The 22170-nt window shown below is 47.2% G+C and overlaps 1 protein-coding gene across 2 annotated transcripts in view; it reads left to right on the top strand.

Annotated features, from left to right (window-relative positions):
* The window catches only part of ZBTB16 (zinc finger and BTB domain containing 16), a 198641-nt gene that overhangs the window by 86178 nt on the left and 90293 nt on the right, over positions 1-22170 (top strand). For both annotated transcript variants that reach the window (XM_021706405.1, XM_008073306.2), the window contains exon 2: positions 13872-13969. In XM_021706405.1, the coding sequence (XP_021562080.1) occupies positions 13872-13969 (98 nt within the window). The remainder of the gene's footprint in view (positions 1-13871; positions 13970-22170) is intronic.

Genomic DNA, 22170 nt, shown 5'->3' with positions numbered 1-22170 from the left:
AGTCAACACCTTCCTGTTGCCTCAAAACTTTTTCCTTCCCACCCCTTTCCCCAGTAGTTCTGTGCCCTGCCAAGTCTGTGCACAAGCCTTGAAATGACAAAGTACCCTTTAGTTAATTGCACAACGGATTGCCTAGAGTTAAAAGTTCTGATTTATATGACTATAGCTCTAACTGCTCAATAACACAGGCCTGTAATCTACTTTCATTTCAAACAGAACTGTGATTTATAGGGCAGCATGCCGCTTTAGCTCAGAAATGAGGTGTTCAACATATGCTCTGTTGACATAAATTTGGAATTTATCGCTGTTGTCAAAACTGCCTGTTGGACAAAGGTGGGTATTAAGGCAATAAATGGCTCAGAATAGTTTTCTGTCACATTTCCTAACCATTGTATTCAGTCTATTTGAGGGAAAAATATATACTTAAAAGTAATCAAATGTCCAAAATCCATGCATCTTGTTTTGAATGGTGAGGAGGGAGGAGGCAGGGAGGACAGAGGAGCATGGGGACTTGGCGAGGGGGGAGCTGGGGGAGGATTGTCGAGGAGAAAGGCTTTTCATGAAGTTATGGCCCATTTAAAAAAGATTCCACTCTGCTTCCTCTCTCCCACTCCCATTAGGAGGTGGGCTTTCCTTTCTCATTTACAAAAAGGGAGAGGAAAAATGAAAGCTCATTAAATAAAAATAGTAAAGGACATTTTTATGTGTGGGCTTAGAACCAGCAATGTCAGGGAGGAATTAGTGAGTGGGGCTGTGAGAGAGGCAGGGCAGGATTTTGTTTATGAGGAAATAAAGCCACCGGCCAGCATTGGTTTCTCTGCCGCCTTGGTGAGCATTGGCTTGCTCCCTCCTTCCCTCCCAGGCTCAGAGGCTCCTGTGGACAGGATGGACGTGCACTGACTGATGAGGGTGAGGAACCATGAGGCACCAGGCTCTAAGCAATATGCGCTACCCCACCCAGGTCCTGATTTATTTATTACCCACAGTACGGCCAAGATGCGCACCCACCACTTATCCGTCTGTTCACAGCACATTTCTTGAGCACCCAGTAATGCCATGCCCTTTGCTGGGCTTGAAACAGATAAATGAAGCAAAGCTCTGTCTTCAGGCAGCTGCCCGTCCAGTTGGAGAGACAGAGAAGCAAGCAGATGAACCCCAGAGCCATTTGTGCAATGACAGAAACACACTCGAAAGACAAGGAGGGCGGGGCAGTGTAGCATCAGCCTTGGGAGTGGAGGGAGGGTGGGGACAGGGGAAGGCTTCTTAGGGGTGATACTGGCCCTCCTGCCTGCTGAAATGTCCCTTTGGAAGGAGCAGGTCCCTGCTGGGAGAATACAAAAAAATACGCTATGCTAGGTCAGTTTGGATTTTTTCCCCGCCAAGGTGTACAATGTTGTGTTCAGGTGATCACTGACGTGTGTCACTTTGGGTTTTCTGCGTCATATGTTATCAAGGCTGGACCGGAGTCCCTGTACATTGAGGCTGCAGCCCCTTTTCTCCTGCTCGCCATGGACTGGCCACTGTGTCATCTAAACACAGGGTCCCTAGGCAGGTAGCGCGGGGGACTTAGCGAATGCAGAGTCAAGGTTAAGAAATGATCTCTTTTCTTCATCCTGTTTTAAGATACCAGAGCTTGCAGTGTGTTGTTGGATATTATGTATCAGACCATGATACCGAAGGCCTGTGCTTGTCCATAGAGCTGCTGCTGCGCCTCAGCTGCTCGCTGGGCCCAGAGTCGGTGGTGTTATGCATTTCCTGCATGCTCAGCAGCCTTGCAAGTTAGGAGCATGCAAGCTGCCTGGTACTTTTCCCCCATGAAACGAGGCCCAGCGGGGAAGAGGATTCGTGTTTGTTGCTTTTATTTTATTTTTCCTTTTATCTCCATGCTCGCACGCTTGGACCATCTCACATTGATAAATGTGCGCTCTCACACACATGAACACAATCTCCTTTCTCTGGCCTGTGTGTTTGTGTCCTTCTCCCCCCCCCCCCCCCCACACGGTCCCATGCACACTGGGCATGGACACCAGTTATAAACCTCCTCTGTGTGGCTCACCCTCCTTTTGCCACCAACCCCTGTCCTTTTCACACAAAGCTCCCCGTTGGGAAAACTCATAATTTTTACACCACACAGTCTTGACTGGCCATTGCTGGAATTACTGTCTCTTTGAAGTGCTTTCTGCTGGGGCATTTACAGGCCATTTTAATTACCTGCAGCTTGCAAAGGGCCCTGCTCTGTCCCGGCCTTTGTTTGTTTGTTCTTTGCAAGGAGTCTGTGCAGAAAGGAATAAGGCTGACTTCTTTTACTAGGAAAGAAAAGGGGGAAATAAAGAAGTTTGGGGAACCCTTAACAGAACTCCTCACCGCCCCCCGCCGCCCACTCTAACAAACTCTTGGCTGTCCCATCTTCTCAGCAGGTTCCTGCACCGTGGGTCCCTCTCCTGGCGTTTGCCTGGGATGTTTTTGTTTGTGCATTTTTGTTTTAATCATTATTAAGTCTATTTTCAAACTTCCCATCAGAGACAGCAGGGCTGTCAATCATGCTCCCCACGCTGCTGACCAAATCAAAGTCGGCTTCGGTTGAGCTGGGATCTCTCTCATGTTGTTTAACGAAATTTGCGTAAGGAGTGTGTGTTATTAAATTATTGAGTCTGAATGTGCGGTGGAAGGGAGGGGTTGGAGGTCAAGGTTAAGAAACGATCTCTTTCCTTAACCTTCACATATGTGAAATGAGTATCCACTTCAAGCTGGCCAGTGTTTTTCTATCCTCTTCTTCATTTTTCATTTGAGTCTCTCTCAAAAGTGAACTTAATATAAACAGCATTCTTTGGGGCTTCTGTTAAACATGAGTGTGGCATGTCACGTCTACAGATGAAGATGCTCGTTTACCAAAGGGGTCTCAGAGCTGTGTCCTCTTCTTTGAAGGCTTTTACAGCAGAAGAAGCTTTATTCATGTATTTACTTAGTGCAGAAATGTATTGAGACATTGGAAATCTCATACACATTGCCGATGGGAATGTAAAACGGTGTAGCTGCTTTGGAAAACAGTTCGGCAGTTCCTTAAAAGGAACTCCTTAAAAGGGTACACATAGGGATGTCATGTGAGCCAGCAATTCCACTCCTAAGTATATGCCAAAGAGAAGTGAAAACATATGTCCACAAATAAAGCTTGTACACAGATGTTCATAGCAGCATTATTTGTAATAGTCGAAAGGCTGAAACAACCAAAGGTCTATCAACTGATGAATGGATCCAACAAAATGTGGTATATCCATACAATGGAATATTATTTCACAATAAAAAGAAATGAAATACTGATCCAAGCTATAACATGAATGAAACTTGGAAACATTATGCTACTGAAGGAAGCCAGACCCCCAAAGGGTACATATTGTTTGATTCCTTTGGTATGAAATGTTCAAAATAGGCAAATCTATAGAGGGGAGGATAGTAGGTTAGCAGTTGCCAGGGGCTGGGTGTTGAGGGGAGTGGAGAGTGACTGCTAATGGTATAGGTTTTCTTCTTAGGGTGATGAAAATATTCTGGAATTAGGTAGTGGTGATGGTTGCACAGTTTGTGAGTGTACTGCAAACCACTGAATGATACACTTTGCAAGAGTAAATTTTATGTGGATAATAATACAGCTATTTAGAAAAATGTATTGAAAGCCTACTCTGTTCTATGTACTCTGGCAGACTCTAAGGATACAGGGGATGGTTTCTACCTTCATGTAGCTTACAGTCTAGTAGTAATAAAGGATACTAATAAAAAACCAAAGCTATATGTTATGTTAAGTGCTATAAAGGAAATCAACAAAGTGCAATAATGGAGAATCGTCTTGATGGACAATCTACCTAGATGGGCTGTAGTTCAAGTATAGTCTGATTTTCCCAGTGCCTGGCACGTAGTAGATGCTTAACAGATACAGAGTGAGTAGCAGTAAGGGAGAAGAAGACCGCATTCCTCCCTTGGAGGTTATAAAGTCCCTGGGAGACCCAGCCTGTGCATGGACTCTGGGTGCCATCATTCAATGCACCTTTTTTTCCTGGAGGCCTCTGTGTTGTGACTTCTGATTAGACGGGATAAGCCCCGGGCATGCTCTCAGTGACCTTTTTCCAGCTGGTGGTTTTTCTGCTCCCTTTCAGGAAAAAACTGGCTTACGGAGGAAAGTGAAGGCAGTTCTTGAGGTAAGAGGATTTTGCCCATTTACATAGGATAATAAGTCCTATAGGCTCAGTTTCCTCATCTGCAAAATGGGGACTGCATTCATATCCCAGTCCACAGGGTGTTTGAACTGATCCTCAGAAAGCCTTTCCAAAGTCAGATGTGATACATAAATGCATTAGCTTCCCTATTATCAAGCCTCAATTGACTAGATCTTCTTTTTTGCATTTTTCTAGAAGAAAGGAAAAAAAGAACTGGTAAAGAAGTGAATATCTATTTGGTTGCCTTTTTTCTTCATTAAAATGACAATAATTTTTACACCGTGATTTGGAGCCCACACAGGTAATCTGCTCAATCCCTTATCTTGTGTTCATAATTGATGTTTGGAGTGATGGCTCTCAAGCTCAGAATCCTCATCGAAAAGTGATTTAATTTTCAGTGTACTAAAGCAGAAAGAATGAGGCAATATACATTAAAAAGGTTTTCAGGCTGGTTTAATTCCAAAGGAACTTTCTTCTTAGGCCTTTAATAAACCTCAGTTATTCTCAACAGTCTCTTGAGCTTCCATGGCTGGTCCGTGAGATTTGAAGGTAGCGTTGTGGCCAACTGGCTAAAGTGGAAACATGTAAAAATGAGCCTAGATAACCAGGAGACGGCATTTCCTTCATATGTACCCAGGCAAAACAGAGATAAAGGAATAGTCTGTAGCTTTTTGAAAACTGTTTCCCCAGAAATTGGCTATTTGTGCTGGTTAAAAGCCTTGTATGGGAGAGAGAGAGAGAAAAAACAAAAACCCTCTTCATCCGTAATCATAGTTTACTTCCCTTATAGGGCCTTTTAGGATCTGGAGAGAATATTTTGGATTTATTTTTGTTTCTCTTGGGCTGACATCATCAAGCATGCATCATGGTGCCCTGTTTTGGGTTTGGAAAAAGCTCAGAGAAGCTATACATCTTAAGGCATATTACTATTTTTTCCTTTTCCCTTTTCTAAAAGCACAACTTTGCTGGTCTCTTAGAAAAAGAAAAAGAAAGAAAGAAAACTACACAAGTGTGTATTGATCCCTTCGCCTCAGATCTTAACTGCCCTGGCTGTAATACCTTGCTTACATCTGCCAGGTTTTTGTGCAGTTGTGCAACATCTCTTTAATCCAGTGAGCATAAATAGAACATTTCAATCATATTTGGCTACCAGGAACTTCGCAGATAAGCACGCTAAGACCTTGTTGAAAGAGACTGTATGAGATTGTGTGTGATAAGATCATCCTGTAGCCCAGGGCACAAATGAAAAACTTTTGTTCTTGTTGAAATTTGTTGATAGAGATATTTCCAATAAATGACTTAGGAGAACTCAGTCTTTTAAAACAAAGGACCAGTTACGTAACAGCCAGAAGCCCAGGCCTCCTGGAGCTCAGCAGCCGTGAAGATCCCTCTCTGAGCCATTGCTGCAGGGAGATTAGCATGCCACTTTGTCATTTCTGACATCGTTTTAACGCTCCCAGGCAGCCTTATCTGAAAGTACTGTACTTGGTGTGGTCATGTCCGCAGGGAAGGCCATTGTTCTTCCTCATATTTTCAAGGCCAAGGACAGTTCCTTCCACTCTTCAGTTAGCTCCAGATTGGCCTTGATCCCAGGCCAAGGAAGGATGCATGGATTTCTTTCTAAGAACCCCAGGGAGGGCTTCTCTTTTGGATAATAGGGACAACTGGGTGTGTGTGTGTGTGTAGAGAAAGGGTGGATTTTTTTCCGCCTCTGTGTTTTTCTCTTCAAATTCCCTTTCTTGTTTTTGTTTGTTTGTTTATTCATTCAACAAAAACGAGCCCCTGCTACGTTCTGGGCTCTAAGATCAAGAATGAGAGGATGGATCTGGTATGGATCCTTCAGGAAGGAGATCTATTCCAGCTGTCACAGACTTGTCTTAGCCCCACAGCCTTTTGGTTATGTAAACCTGATTGGAAAGAACCTAAGAAATGATCTCGCTCAACCCTTGCATTGTTGCAAAGGTGTAAAGTGAAATCCAGAGAAACAAAGTGGTTTGGCCAACGTCATTTGATGGATACGGGCAGGGATTGGGTGAAAACCAGGTCTCCTGCCCCCAGCTCAGTGTGTGTGTGTGTGTGTGTGTGTGTGTGTGTGTGTGTGTGTGGTCAACATACCATACTTTTTATCTAAATGATTCTTGAGAAAACATGGCTTCTTTGGTATTTTCTCTTCCTCCCTTAAAAAGCTCCAAAATAACCAAATGATCACCGTCTTTTATAACTCGACTAGACTGGGTCCCCAGCAGGGAAGTACCTGCTGTGTGCCTTCCAAACCTGCAGCATGGAAGGCGTTAACTAGCACTCAGTTCTTGTTTTTTTTTTTTTAATCTGTTGTTTGAAATCCTTGGCTTTTATTGGTATATTTACTTTATGGCATACATAAAGAGCTGTATTAAAAAATAAATTGTGTTGTAAAAACATTCGGTAATGTTTATTAATATTGACTAGTCAGGGAGCAACGAACTCTATTGCTAGAAGGATAATTTGTGGTAATACCCACTAAGCATTCGCAGCTTGTCAAATTAATCTCAACATTAAAAAAAGTGAGTAAAAGGATAATTTCCTTTATGCCTTGAGAAAATGAAAGTGACCCATTCCCCAGCCAAGATAAGAACTATCCTTTCTTTTTCTCCCCTGGGGTACAAGCCCTCCTTTCTGGTTCCAGGCAGTCCCAGGGCTGGATTTTAAAGGCCAAGTATCCCTTTATCTTAGGGTGGTTGGCGGTTGCTTCACTAGCAATAGCTTTTCATATATCAGCTGTGGCTCCCTGAATCTGTGCAGAGGGCCTTGCATGCAGAGTTAAAGATATGGTCCCTGCCCCCAAGGAACTTACGGTTTTAAGAAACTTGTCAGTAGCTTAATCTGAATCTCAAACTTAATATTCCTAGAAAGTATGTAAGGAGAATGACATTAGTGGCCTACCCAACCTGAAATGTGGCACTGTTGGTAGCATTAAGAGACATTCCGGCCAGGCTCGGTGGCTCAGCCTGTAATCCCAGCACTTTGGGAGACTGAGGCGAGTGAATTGCCTGAGCCCGTGGGTTCGAGACCAGCCTGGGCAACTTGGTGAGATCTCGTCTCTACAATAAGTCAAAAATTGGCTGGGTGTGGTAGCATGCGCCTGTAGTTCCGACTACTTGGAGGGCTGAGGCGGAAGGATCACCAGAGCCTGGCAGTTTGATGCTGGGGTGGCCATGAGCGTGCCACTGCATTCCAGCCTGGGTGACGGAGTGAGACTCCAACTCCAAAAAAAAAAAAAAAAAGAGATATTCTTTGGGAAGATATAATGTCACTCTTAGAAGGTAGGAAACATTCCTGAGTGTCCCAGACACCCTGAGAATAGCATGCTCTGACTTAGAGTGGAGGCTTCTAGCAGAACAGGCTCTGTCCAGAGTATTCCTTTGCCACAAAAGACATGTAGAAAGTATAGGAGACTGGGCTGAATATGGAAACGCTCTGCCAACTCCCTGGAAGTTTGCTTTTAGGAGAAAATCCTCATAACCTGATAACTTTATTTATCCTTTCCTCTTAAAATTAGAGCATAGCATGCCATGGACTCTGACTGTTCTCTTATCATTTGAATTAAAGGTAGATGGGCATTGAAGATATGTTTTTGCACTTAAGGTTTTAAGGAAGAAAAGTCAGCCCACTAGTAAAGTACATAAGCTCTTCCTCTCTCAATCCTGACTCACTTGGAAAGATGAGCGGGCCAGGTTGAGGCTCTCTTACCACTGAGCTTAGAAGTCAGTTGTTGCTTTCAAGCCGGAGAGCCAGGACAGAGCTCCATGAAGGGAATTGGCCACATGGTGAGATATGGCAGCGTGCCAGTGGCCAACTGGCCAGTTCCTGGTCAAGAGAGGTTTGCATGGTGGCTGGGTTCTCATGGTGAGTAGAAGATCTTGGAGGGTGTTCCGTTCTCGTGTGGGCAGTGGGCTTTTGAGAAAAGAGAAGGTCCTTTAGATCTTGGCTTGGATCTTACCTCATAATTTCCACCCTGTTGATTCTGAGTAGCCCTTAGAAACACCGAGCAGGTCAAGTTGATGGTCACAGGAGCAGAAAGAGAAAGCCCCCAGTGTTAGGGTAACCTCAGCATGTGAAGTAGCTACGGGCCAATAATAAGGTGAGCTGGAAGGATCTTCTGGGCTGCTTTGGCTTGGTCTGAGTACTGGTTCGGGGATGGATCCGTTAAGCTAAAAACAAGGAATACGTTATCTTATAAACACTGTTACAGGATGAATTTCCCGCTTTATTTTTCCCTATTCAAAGGTGGGGAGGGTAGTTCAGCAATGGAATTCCCTCCCATTTGCTTTTCCCAGTTACAAGTCCTAGCTCCTATTGCTAGTTTATCCAGCAAAACTCACGGGTCAGGCAATTTCAAACTTGCCCATAGGGGAGGAGAGTAAGGGAGTGCAGCCCTTGAGTTACTGGTCTGCTCTGATTTTGCTGATTGTGGGCAGAGGAATCTGAGAAGACATGTGACATTGGCAGTGCTAGGCCTCGAGCCCCTCTCTCTCAGCCAGCCAGTGCTGCTGGGCTTTCCCTCTTGGCACCTGGTAGTGCAGTGAGCCACTGCTTAGCCTTCTTTCCTTGGTCCCTGGCTGTGTGGGATAGAAGTGGACTGGGAGTTCCCTGCAGAGAGGAGACATAAGGAGCAGCTTTTATGGTCAGCTGTCTTTGGAGGCTGAAGATAGGGAGGATGGATTTTGACTTGGGTCTCCCCTTGCTGCCATTTATGCTGCCTTTGCTGTTCCAGGTGGGTTTGCTTGGTAAAATATTATCCTGAAGATGAGAGGTTGGTCTAAAACTCAGACTCACTGAGTGCGGTGGTTCACGCCTGTAATCCTAGCACGTTGAAAGACTGAGGCGAGGGGATTGCTTGAGCCCTGGGGTTCTAGACCAACCTAGACAACATAGTGAGACGTCATCTCTATAAAAAATAAGCTGACCGTGGTGGCACACGGCTGTAGCCCCAGCTACTCGGGAAGCTGAGGTGGAAGGATAAATAAATAAGGCAAACCCAGGCTTCATGTCGCTATGAAATATCCATTAGCCTGACTTGAGTAGACTTTAGGAGTCACAGAACACGGTCCAGTTCTGAACTGGAAGCTGCCTATGAAGCTGTTGTACTTGGAATATTGTTGGACTGAGCAGAAGAGTGCCCTAGACCCCACTTTGCACTTTTCTCTGCAGTGGCCTTGAGCCATCCATTTTGAACTAGGCCTTATAAAGAAAAGGAAACGCAGCCATGGTGGCTACCATTACAGAGTTTGCACCCTATGCCAGAGAGAGTCTTGATGGATTTCCAGACTTGGAGTAGCACAGAAAATGGTTCAGATGATGAACTTGTAGCTTGCTGGCTTGCTTTTACGAGTGAGAGTTGTGTGATTGAGAAGCGGTGAGAAGGAGCGAGATCTTCTCTTCAGTTACTTGTTAAAGGGTTTGGATTTGTTTAGCTCTGAATTCTCATGTGATTCAGTTGTCTTGAGACTATAGATGGATACCTGCTAGAGGGTTTTTTCTTTGTCTTTTTGAACATGCAAGGTGAGTTTACCTAATGGGCCAGGTGTGGTCTGTGTTAGGTTACTACTAAGAGCTGGGGAGAACTTGAGTCTGCTTCCTGAGAATGGATGAGGAGGACCTGAAACATCTGGGAGAGATGGGTCCACCACCGAATATAGGTTGGAGCTGCTTGGGCCATGCTAGAACTGGGGTGCTTTCAGAATCGTATTAATTACTCATAAGTAGGTCTTGAACATTTATCACAATACACAAGAAAGGGAGCCTCGGGTAGGGGGGTGTCACATAACATCACTAAGAGTACCTAGTACTAAACCAAGGGAAGTGAGAACCAGTTGGAGGCCCAGAGTTCACCTGCATGTAGACTACTTACGTACCTAATCTTGACTTGTACTCCACATCTTTATAATAAAGTTTAAAAAATGGTGTTCAGCAAGGTGACATCTTCTCAGAAAAGAGAGTGTGAAAACCCCATGGCCCATCAAGACAGGCAGTATTCAGAAAGGTACAAAAATGTCCCCGGCTGTCTTCCTTTCATGTGTCACAGTGGAGACTGATGACCTCAGATGGCCATGTGCAGTTAGACCCTAAGAAAAGACAGGACCAGACTGGGAAGAGGTGAGCATGTGTGGTAAGAAAGGAGGAGGAGGTGGCTAGCATTTCCATTTTGATCCAAGTGCTTTGCCGTTGCATAATGTGGTGGCGATAGTGGTGGGAGGTTGTGATCTAAAGACTGACCCATGAGTTCACGCAGATTTGTGCATTTGCTTCAGAAACCAGATGGAATTCTATTTTGACGCTGGCCATTCTGCGGACAGTGCCCTAGAGAGTCACTGGAAGCCAAATCCCTTGAATGCACTCAAATTTTCCACCATTTTTTTTTCTTTGAATTAGGAGAAGCCTCCACTTTTTCAACTTCTTCCCTTAGTATACAAACGATAACTGGAGGTATGAGCAAGCCAGTAGTGGGCTTTGGTGAACTCCCGGGCCTGTGAAGTTGTTCTTTTCCCCTTGTCTCTTCTGCGCTCCCTTACCCAGTTCTCTCTGTCAGTAGGACAAGACCTTTGTCCTTGTACTACATGCAGAATCACATAGATGCCATGTTCCTCTCCGGTAACCTATGTGGGGCAATGAGTTAGTGGGTCAATTGCAGGGCAGCGAACTTACCCTGAGGATTAGACAGGTTAGGACACCTGAGTCTCTGAAGGCAGGGAAAAAAGTGCATGTCAACAGAGTGGTTCTAAGGAAAGGATGATACTACCACATAAGGATATAAGGCTGATACTACAAAATAAGGATATAAGGATGATAAGCTCTGGAAGTTTCTTTCACCGAAAGACAAATAGCAAGTGAGGAAAGGAGAAAACTCAGGTCACCTGAATTAGAAGGTTTTAAAATGTAGAGGTTTCTGGGATTGGGTCTAGAGTTTTGCTTGACTCCCTAGCCTGACTCCCTGGGTGTCAGAGGACATCACAGTGGACAGTGGGACATGACTTGGGAAGAATAATAGTACCCCTTAGAGGAACACCTTGGAGGCAAGGTAAAAGGGGATGGGTGAGACTTTTGAGATAACATTTAATCTCTGACCAAAATATTGGATATCATTCATGTGACTTTACAGGCAAGAAAAAGCAGAGATTGTGATAGCATGGCTTGTTCAAGGTCTTCAAACAAGTTAGTGCCTGAGTCAGTTTGAGGATCTAGGTCTTCCCCGTATCCTGCCCTCTCCATAGTAGAAAGGCAAAGTGCTCATCACCTTTCACACCAAGCCAGTCCAGTTGGCCAAGAGAAGCCATTTCTACCAATTGCCAGGCAGCTTCATTCACATCTAGAGAAAAGGCAGTGGTGTTACCCAGAGAGTGTTCATCAGGGTGAGGGAAGTGATCTGGAGCCCTCAGGGAGAAGAAGCAGGAGCCCAGGAAAGGGGTTTAGCCTAGTGGTAGCTCCCAACATCTGAAGACCAGTCACTCCAGAGTCTTTTTGGAAAATAAATCCAAATGGATGCTTGTTCTCCTGTTCCTTCTGACAGCCCCTGCACCCTCAGGAGCTAACAAATCACTAATGAAGAGAAGGATAGAAATAAATCAAACTGGAATCCATACAGTGCCATCCACTAGACCTTACCATGGTTGTGTGCGGAAAGTCCGTCTGCGGAACCACTTGTGAATAGAGCCTCTGCCATTCTGTAGACCATCTCTTAGAAAAACAATGATCTATCAAGCCCAGACGAGCGACACTCCACTGCCATATGTGTGGGTGTGCTCGCACCCGCACTCACACACCTCTGTACATATTTAAAACTATACTTTGCCCAAAATGCTATTAGGACATGTCCCAGTGCCCAGAATTGTGAAATATATTTAGAGTTAGGAATGTTCAGTTGCAATGTTCTGTACTGTTAATATTTCTCAACGTGGGTGGATCAACCACGGCAAGGAGCAAGATAACACGGGGGGGGCAGGGAGTGCCCCACAGTGTCATGGATGAGTGTGTGTGTGTGTGTGTGTGTGTGTGTGTGTGTGTGTGTGTGTGTGAGAGAGAGAGAGAGAGAGAGAGAGAGATTGAGAAATCATTTGTCTTTGGCAAAGAGGTAAAGGAAAAGTGAGAAAACAAAACAATGTGATTGAGAAAGAGTTCTGCGAAGAGAACTCTGTGTGATCCCCCTCAGACGGCTGCACACACTGGACACCACATGCTGTTCTCATGCTATGAGGACTCGTAGACTGTGGCACTTGGGAGGCTCACCTGGGGACACCATGTGGTTTTGATATGCTACCGGCTTCTCATTCTGAGATTTGGAAGGTGGCGGCAGGGGGGTGACTTGGTTGTGTTGTCATGATGTGGTCACAGAGGCCAAGATCTGGGTGCTGCCAGCTTGAGTGTGTAATACCTCCTCTTCCCACCTGCAGTCTTATCTGATACTGGTACCTGCTCTTCAGATTTCGACGTGTTGGTCTTAACACATCAACATTCTCATGATGACAGGTTTTTGACTCTCTGAGGGCCTTGTTTTCTCTCCTGCCTGCCCTGTCACCCATCTACAGATCCTGCCTCTGGCTGCCACTGCCTGGCCTGTCCTTAGGGTTGAGACCCCTGGGGCAGTTGCAGAGAGGGTACAGAGACTGGGGTGGAGGTGGAGGCTAGATCTGGCAATGACATGTAAGGACCTGACAACAGGAGTTGAGTGGGTGGCAGCTCGGAGCCTCTCTCCAGTGCTAGCCTTCTGCTGTCTCGTGACTGAACTGGAGGCTAGGAGGAAAGAACTTAGGCTTGGGAATCTGGACCAGAGCATTGTTGCAGGCTGAGCCTGTGACCAGTTGTTACAGGGTCCTCGATCTTCCCAGGGGTAATAACATGTAACCAGCCCACCTCAGAGAATGATGGCAAAATGAGATAACGTGTGAAAATACTTTGGAGAGCCACAAATGACCACTACCACCTTAAGTTTACAGAATGGTGTTCCCTGGTGTCTTAAAACTCTTCTTTCTCTTGGGGCAAGACATGGAGGGATGAGCCTTAGGGGAAACTGGGCCTTAGGGGAAGGACATGCATGCTGGGGTCATTGCAATTCTAAGAACATCTGGGTGCCAGAGAGAAACGCATAAGCTAATTCGGAGCCTCTTCTATGGACGACACTTTGGTGGAAGATGGAGATAGGAGAGAGAAAGATACCCATGCAGCCCTCCTGTGTCTGATAGGCAGGAGGGGGGAATACAGGTGCCCAATCTCAGCACCACGAGGGTAGTACTATACCAAGAGAAGTAGAGGCCAGGGCACCTCCAGATTCGATCTGTGCCAGTTTGATGGTAAGCATTATGTCTGTCTGATGGTCCTGGGGGTTTTTTCCTTCCTCCCTCCAAAACTGGGTCTGTATTTCCTCCTTGGTCTATGTGCCAATAGGAAAGCAGTAGGAAGTGCCCTGTTCTTCAAGCCCAAGGACAGACCAGGAATGGGGACTTCATTGGCAGCCATCCGTGGGCAAAGGGGGTGATTTAGGCTGAGGATCCACAGACGTGTCTCCATCAGTGCCCACCCTTTCCCTTCCTCTTGTCACCTGGCAGAGGGAGGCTGCCCAGCCTCCAGGTGGGGGTGGGCCTGCCTCCTGTCCAGCCAGAGCAGCAGCAAGTTATCTTTTGCTTTCCCCTACAGGAAACTGCACAGTGGGATGAAGACGTACGGGTGCGAGCTCTGCGGGAAGCGGTTCCTGGATAGTTTGCGGCTGAGAATGCACTTACTGGCTCATTCAGGTAGGTGAGGACAGCTTTACGGCCAACTTGGGCACAGACAACCACCTCCTGCCTGCCCCCCCCCCCAGAGCCCCCTGTGGCCCGCATGTTCCCACTGCCAGCCGGGGCTTGGCACGCCTTGTCCCATGTATCCTCTCTCCAGGTTCACAGACAGAAGATTTATCCCTACCGGGTGACCACCCAGCGGCCCCACCTTCAAGCTCACCTGGGTTTTCCAGGGTGTCGTTGGCACCCAGTGCCTTGTGCGATCTACCTTCCAGAGCAGACTGCAGTTTCATTAACAAAACAGTTGTGGAATTAGGTTCTTGCTGTCTAATGAATCTGACTATTGGGTTCACATTATACAGGAGCCTTTAATTAAATAGATATAGAAAGGTTGGAACACAAAGCTAGTTATAGCGTGCTGTCTTTTGCAAGTTAATTTTATCCAATTCTAGTGAGGTCGACTGTGTGGCTGCTGGTAATTTTGCTCATGTTTGGGCAAAGCTGCTCTGCCCCACGAGGCGTGGAATGGGAAGAAGCATCTGATATGCAGCGTGCCCGCACATTCTTGGTGGAAGGGAGGGTCCGGTGGGTCTGATGCCATGGCTTCCAGGCTGAAAGGTCGCCTGTCTTCAGTTGCAGAGGCCTCCATACTTCCCTGGCGGTGGGGTACACTCTTCCCTGGAATTCCTGTACCTTTGGCCCTTAGGGCCACTTAGGGGAGAAGAGAGGGCTGTCTTTTTATCTGGTCTTACTCTCCCCCCATAGAGGCAACTGCCTGCCTCTTGTTTCCCCCTATTGCCTCGAGCAACTGGCCTTCCAGGCAGCTTAGCTTTTGTGAAATGAGCCTGGGCTTTTGGGGTTTGGGCAGGGGAAAGTTCAAATCCTGTTTGTGATATGTGCTGTGTAACCTTGGCCTCAATTATCTTATGAACCCCAGTTTCTACATCTGTCAAGTGCAGGTGTTGCTAACACATAGCAGCCTTTTTTTTTTTTTTGAGGATTAGGTGACAATATATATTAAAGGCATCCATAGTAAGCTCCTGGCATACAGTTGGCATTTAATACATGTCGATGACTTTTGCTTGCAGCTTCTCCCTTTTCCCCATTTCTGAGGGTGCTGCCTCTGGGGAGTGACCCCATCACCGGTACTCCAGAAACCTCCTGCCTGACTGGCTGGCTGGTTGCATTCTGTCCGCCCTCTAGCCCATCGTGTGTACCCTGTGGAAATGCTTGTTGGTAGCTTTCAGGGCCTCAGCTCATTCCTGTCCTGCTGAGGGGGCCCGTGTGCCTCTGCACTGTGTTGGGTGTGATCTTTCCCAACTGTTCTTCCAGCCTGTGGACGAGAGCAGGGATAGGTGCTTCATTGGCAGCCATCCATGGGCAAAGGGGGCAATTGAGGCTGAGGATCCACGGATGTGTCTCCATCAGTGTCCTTCCTCTCCCTTCCTCCTGCCACCTGTCAGAGGGAGGCTGCCCAGCCTCCAGAGGGGTTGGGCCTACCTCCTGTCCAGCCAGAGCGGCAGCACCCTCACTTTTGCTTTCCCCTACAGGAAGCTGCATGGTGGAATGAAGACAGGTGTGAGCTTGTGCCCTAACTCCTTCCCACTTCCTTCCTTCTTCCCGGTGCGGGGTTGGTCCATACCAGGCAGCTGTCTATCTCGGCGTGTCTGCTCTGTTCCTATGTCCTGTGCATTCTATTCCTCCTTTCCGCGGGCCTCCCCACCCCCACTGCTTGCTCCCCTGAACCATCTTCATGTTCCTCTCCTGTCTCACCTTGGCCCAGAATCCCGAGTCCGGGCATGCCTGTGTTCCGCATCTGCTCGGCACTCCTGTTCACTTTTTCTTGTTTCAGGGACTCACATCTTTTATCTCCTTGCTTCCCTTCAGTTGTATACATTGTTCAGGGTTCAGCGTGTGGTTTCATGAACTGTCCAGCCACCAGGTTGGCCACCCCTCCTCCACGCCGAGAGCAAAGTGTGGGTTTCCATTTGTTTTACCCCCTGCCCCAGACCACGACGTGGTGCTGGGCTCTGATGGGGCAGTGCACTTCCAGCCTGTGGTGGAAGCCTCCTTGCTGTCTCTGTCTCTCAGTCCCTCTCATTGCTGAGCTGCTCCTTTCTTGAGTCCAGTGCTCTAGCTTCATGCATACACCTGTGGTATGTTTCATGTGCTTGTTGCTTTCTGAGCTCTGTGGCTTGCTTCACCCCATCCTCTCTGCTTGGAATAACCCTTCTCCTTTCTTCCCAGATCTCCAAAGTTCCCTCCCATGATGCTGTCCTCATCTGTTCCCCACCTCTAGCCGGAAGCAATCATGCCTTCTTCTGGGTGCCCATATTTCTTTATTTGAAACTATCTTGAGTGCGGCCCATCTTCTGTGTTATGGTTATTTATGGACTTGCCTTTATCTCCCTGACTTGGGAGGCAGGGTGACATGATGAGAGGAATTTGAGCACCCTCCTCCTTACGATGTGACCTTGGGCAAGAAATAGAAGCTCTCTGAGCCTCAAGATCCTCACCTGTAAAAGGAAGTTATTTAACCCTATCTCAGAGAAGTTGAGACGCTCACGTTGAATAAGTAGCACTAGGCCTGGCCTGTCACAGGCTCTTGGTAAATGTAATTTTCTTTTCCCCTTGTTTCTCTAGTAGACGATACGTGACTTGGGGACAGGACTTGTCCCCCTTATGTCTAGCACACTGCCTGGCACATCAGAGCCAACAAGTATATGTTGAGTGAATGAAAGCAGCCTGGGAAAACTGATAAACAAGTCAAAGGCACTTCACTCTCCTGACGGGTCCCTCCTGTGACAGGAACTGCTTACGTGCAAGGGGCTCGCTGAGGGCCAGCCAGGAGCCCACCGGTCCATATTGTACCTCTCTTCCAAGCAGTGGGACCAAGCATGAAGTAGCCGCTGTCTGCTGTGAATCACAGGTCAGCAGCATTGGTGGGACTGGTAGGGCAGCAGAGAGGAGAAGGGCTGCTGGCATACTTTCAGGTGAGCCCAGTGTCCCCAGTTCAGGCAAGGTAGTGACTTTGCATGACTCTCAGGAGAGCCGGTGGTTCCCTGGGGAAGTGCACTTTGGTCCTGCATGGAATGCCACTTCCAGGTCCCCTGGTAGCATATGGGTACTCCCAAGACTTTAGGTGTTGGGACCTGTTTTCCTACTTTTATTGGGCACTGAAAGCCGATTGTGTCAACTGATTTGTCTCTCTGCTAGTCACTTGCCAGTGCCCTTGTAAAGGAGGATTTGGTGAGAGGACAGGTATGATGAGTCATAACAGTGTTTTAATTCACCCTTGCAAATAACTCATAACCTACAGAGTCAAATATTTCCATTCTCTTTCTTCTCTCTGTTGTCTTATACATGTGTCACCCCTGTACTGGGACATCTTGAAAATAAAATAGCACCGAGGACTTAGTGAGACTAGACCACTTCCTGAATTTTTTGTCCGTCAACAGTGATGGCCCCAAAAACCTCTGGAGTGGCCTGGCCTTGTTGGGGAATTGGGGTCAGAGGACTGGGCTGGGTGCCGGTTCCCTTCTCGCAGATTCCAGGAGTGGTTTTCCACGTTCTGACTGCTGCCCCCAGATGCCAGGTGATAGTACTGTGTGATGTTTTAGAGGAGACTTTCCACTAGATGACGTGAGTTCTTGCTGCTCTGTTTTGAAGGCTCCATGCAGAGAGCTGGCTGTAAGAACAGACGTTCGGGTCTGTAGTGCAGACCCATTTTACAGAAGATCACCAAGAAGATCAGCACAGAGCCTAGTAGAACAATAGTCACTCCGGGACCCTGGGGACTGTTTTTTAAAAAGGAGGCAGACTGTGGAGAAGTGAGCCTGGGATAGGGGTCGTGACTGCTTCCCTAAGCGTTGCTGCCCTTGTGTGGGCACATTCCTGCTGTTTTCTTCTGCTCAGTGGAGCTGAACAGCGCTGGCTTCCTGGCTAGCTCGGGTGCTGGCTGCCCCACCCCCTCTTGGCTGGCGTCGCCTGTGTTTGTTATTGTAGTTCTGGCATGAAGCCAGGCCTGGCTGGGAGCCAGACTTGTGGGTACAGTATGTACAGTGAGTGCTGAGCCAAGTTTGTCATCATACACGATTAATTTTTTTTTTTTTCTAATCTGGTAGGGGTGGGGTGAAGGAGGAGGCAAGAAAAGGGTTTCTCCGATGCTTGAGGATAGGCCGCACTGAATTCCACGGAGATGTCATCTCGGAAAGGAGGACAGCACTGTGGCTTGTTATTCCTTCGAAGCTTTTCCTTCTCTCCTTGTCTTCCTCCTCCTCCTCATTTCCCTATCAGACGAAATCGGCCTGTAGGAGATCAACAATGCAGGTCTTATTTCCAGTGACTAGAATACTAAATTTACACTCCTAAATCAGTTTTCATTGTGTTGAAATTGACAATTTGTTTAATTAGAAGTTTGCCCTGTAGGAGGCCCTTCCGAGAGGCAGTGCCTTCTCTTTCTCTCTCTCCTACTTTCTTTTTTTAGGTGTTTTTTTTTTAAGACCCTAAATGGTAGTAGTGAATGTTCAGTTTAATTGAAGTCTTTATTTCAATTTGAATGCGTTAACTAATCAAGTGTTTATGAGATATACCTGATGATAACAATAAGTTTAAATTAACTAACAATAACCTAACTCATTAACTAATGAGATGATCTGGCCAGGCCCTGCGTTCTCAGAGGCGGTTTGTAGGGTCAGAAGGGGTTGAGTATTGGGAAAGAGACTTGGGGTGGGAAGAGAGATGATCTCTGCAGAGCTGGCCTTGTGGGAGGGAGAAGCATGAGTGTGAGATTGTGGCAACGAGTAGGGGAAGAACCCCCCCATTCCTCCACCCTCACTTCTGTCCCTGGAAGACTCTAAAGCCTCCCTCCCTACCCTTTGCTGCCTTATCCCTTGGGGGTATTTGGCCCAGAAGCATCTATGGGTCTGCTGTCTCTGTACCTCTCCTTGTTCTAACACAAGACGTGATTCCTCGCTCTGGTATGTCCATGCAGAGACCACAGACCCATGCAGTGACTCAGGTTGCTTCTGAGATGAGATTGCCAGTGTTAGGTTTCCCACTAGGTAGTGTTTCCCACAGCTTGGCTTAGTGTACTGGTAGATTATAAGTGAGCATGCACAGAACTGCTTGCCCCTATTTTTTGACTTGGCTGCATGCTATTAGGGTTTGTGTATTGATGTGGCCTGCTCCTGTTCCACTTTTGGAACCAGAGGATGTTTAATCAGCATTAATTGTGTGTGAGGCTCTGTGCACTTAGCCGTGACGAATGCTATAGCATCCCTACCCTCAAGGAGCTTAAGTTTAGCAGGAGAGATAGTATGATTATAAGATCATGACAAAAGATGGTGGTGTGTGCACAGTGCCAAGAAAGAGCTCTAGGAATTTGGAGAAGGAGGAGTGTGTTCCTTCAGGGGCTGGTGGAACAGCATCCTCAAAGGACTTGGTGGCGGAAAGCCCATGTCAACTGTGGGGATGGGGACTGCAACTGGGATTATAGGCAGGGTGTACAGAGTGCAGGGCTTAGAAGGGAGGCATGGGACAGGACTGTGGAAGGCCTTGAGTGCTGAAATGACTTGTGTTTTCCCAGAAGCACTGGAGAGCCACTGAAGGATTAATTAAGAGCGTGACACTTTTTTCTCTGGAATAGAAGAGACTCTCGGTATAGACAAGACTGAAATGTATGACGAGTCTCCTTGGAAAATGTCAAAATAGCAGTCTGTGTTAGGGTGTGACTGGAGTATTGGGAGGCCTGCGTCTCCTGCACTGGTCAAGGCCACACGGCACTCCTCTGGGAGTCCGTCCTACAGGGGACAAGCCCCATCCTCTCTTCCTCCCTTGCCTGGCACTGTGAGACATGGCTATTGGGAAACCTCCCCGGGGAACAGGCTCTTCCCCAGGGTCAGAGCCATAGGGAAAGAATGTGGGCTTTGGCCGATGGATTTTCTGATTTTAGCAGCAGGGTGGGGTGGCTAGGGCATGTCATCTGGGCCTGGTCATTTGTCCAGCAGGGAAAAGGTCTGGAGGGGGTCCACGAGATGGGTTCTCTTGTGCTTTCTCCTGTCATGTTTGGGTGGAAGAAAAAGACATTACAAGATGGCAAAGATCTGTGGGTTGCCCTCGTTCCTTTTTCTTTTTCATTTTGGAGTACTTGGATGTGGGTTTTAGGATTCTTCTCAAAGACAGAGAAGGTGGGGAAGCAAAGTGACAGGCAAATGTCCTAAGGCTGGGGGGAGATGGTGTGAGGTGGTCCCCATACTGATGATTGGAGAGGTGCCTTTGGGTCTAAAGATGGCTTCTCTGGGCCCGTGGCGTCTTCTCACCTCTCAATTCCTTTTCCCTTTTACCTCTCTCTTCCAGGATTAGGTGTCTGCTCAGAGCAAGGGACTGGGGGCTGTCCAGGCAGGTGAGAGCCCATGGCCAATTCATTCATTCTCTGTCCACTCTCCAATAAATAGCAGCTTCCCCTTTTTCCAGATAACTTTCTGCCACCAGGGTACAGAGGAGGACGGCCGAGAAGAAACTCTCCTCAGGTTCTTTCCCTCCCTCCACATACCTTAGGAGGTGGACACCATTGGTCTCGGGCTTACGAGAGTGGGGAAGATCAGACAAGGGGTGGCTCAGCGGTGGCACTGCCCTCCCTCTGGTCCACAGGAGTATAGAGAGAGGAAAGGGTGAAGGGACGCCGCTTTCCCCGGCTCTCTCTTGAACACACTTCTCTTTCTCTCTCTCTCTCTACTCTGAATTTGGCCTGCTTCCCAAACTTTTTCCCAGAGTGGTGTCGTCACTGGCCTGCTGGCAGGTCTGGATGTTCTGCCAGCATTCCAGAGAGTTTATGATCGCTTGCAGATGCGCCTCCAAGAACACACTGTACCCAAAGCAGAAATTAATGCAGGCTTGACTGCCGTCCAAGCCCATACACGGGAGAGAGGAAAAAGAAAACAAAAACTGTTTAATGCTGTTTATAAATTATACACTGGCTGATGAAAAATACATTTCTTTCCTCTCCCCTTCCACTCTCCCCCCGTTCCTCACTGCCCCCACCCTGGCCCCCGCCCCTTCTCGCTTTCTGCCTCAAGAGCCTAAACTGAGACCAGAAGAATATGGTTTTGCTTTTTAGCTCCTGTTTTGGCTGGGATCCGAAACCCTGCTGCTGATTCCCAGCCAGAGTATTTTTCCCCTTTACCTGATGAAATATACTGATTTTCCAGCCCAGATGGGGTGTTTGAGGTTTTGTTGTCTGTGCTGTTTGAGGGTTTTTTTTGTTTTGTTTTGTTTTTGGCCAGGGATTTTGTTTACAGCAAGCGTCAGGTTCTGTGATGGTGCTGGGTGCGATGCCGACCCCAAGGTAGATAACTCCCCCACATCTGCCAACCTCAGGGCTGCTGGATGTGCATGCCTGGGTCCCCGGCCCTGAAGATGTTACGTCAGTCATGCCAGCTGAACCAAGAAAGTTGGGAAAGTTCATTGCAGGCCATTACATTGTATTAAACAGTGTTTTCACCATTTCTCTCTCACCCCTTCACCTACAGCCCCTGTGTGAAGAGGGGGTTCGCATGTCTCTCCCCCCAAATACACATGTCTCTACCTCCATATGGTGCCTTAGCAGGGGATGGGGAAGCTGGTTCCATCTACCCCTCAGATCCCAGCCTCTCCCCCACCCCGCAGGTCCCCCATCCCAATTTATTCTATAAATTCGTTTCCACATTATGTCTATCCATTTACATGGCTTTTGTGTTTTTTAATACTGCTAATGTTTATCATTTGCCCAACAGGCTCGACAGATTTTGCTTCCTGTAGAGCATCGAGGCTTTAGAGCCCCCTCGTTGCTAAGTAGCAGTCTCCCTGTACTGTAATGGGCTGATTTTGTATTCTGTTCAGCGCTGTATCTTATTTTTGTATGCAAGACAAAGTGTTTTGATGGAGGACGATTGCGGCAGTGTCTGGAGGCTGTTTGGAGTTTTATGGGCTGTACAGTACACTGTGTGCTCTCTGAACAGAACACAGGCTGTTGAATTTTGGATTGGATTTGTCATTTTTCCCCCCTAAGAGAGGATCCTGTCAGATAGAACATTACTTTAAGGGTGGAGGGAAGAAAGTGGAAATTATGTAATAGCCTTCTCTCTGTCTCTTTCTCTCTCTCTCAATGATTTTTCTATCTCAAAATAGGGTGGTTTCTTCCACACCTATCCTCTTTCATATCACTATATGATTTTGCA

Source organism: Carlito syrichta, unplaced genomic scaffold (genome assembly GCF_000164805.1).
Source record: "Carlito syrichta isolate Samal-C Ts95f unplaced genomic scaffold, Tarsius_syrichta-2.0.1 Scaffold115681, whole genome shotgun sequence".
Classification (NCBI taxonomy): Eukaryota; Metazoa; Chordata; class Mammalia; order Primates; family Tarsiidae; genus Carlito; species Carlito syrichta.
Note: the sequence above shows the minus strand (reverse complement) of the source record. Positions and strands in the feature narration are given on the sequence as shown.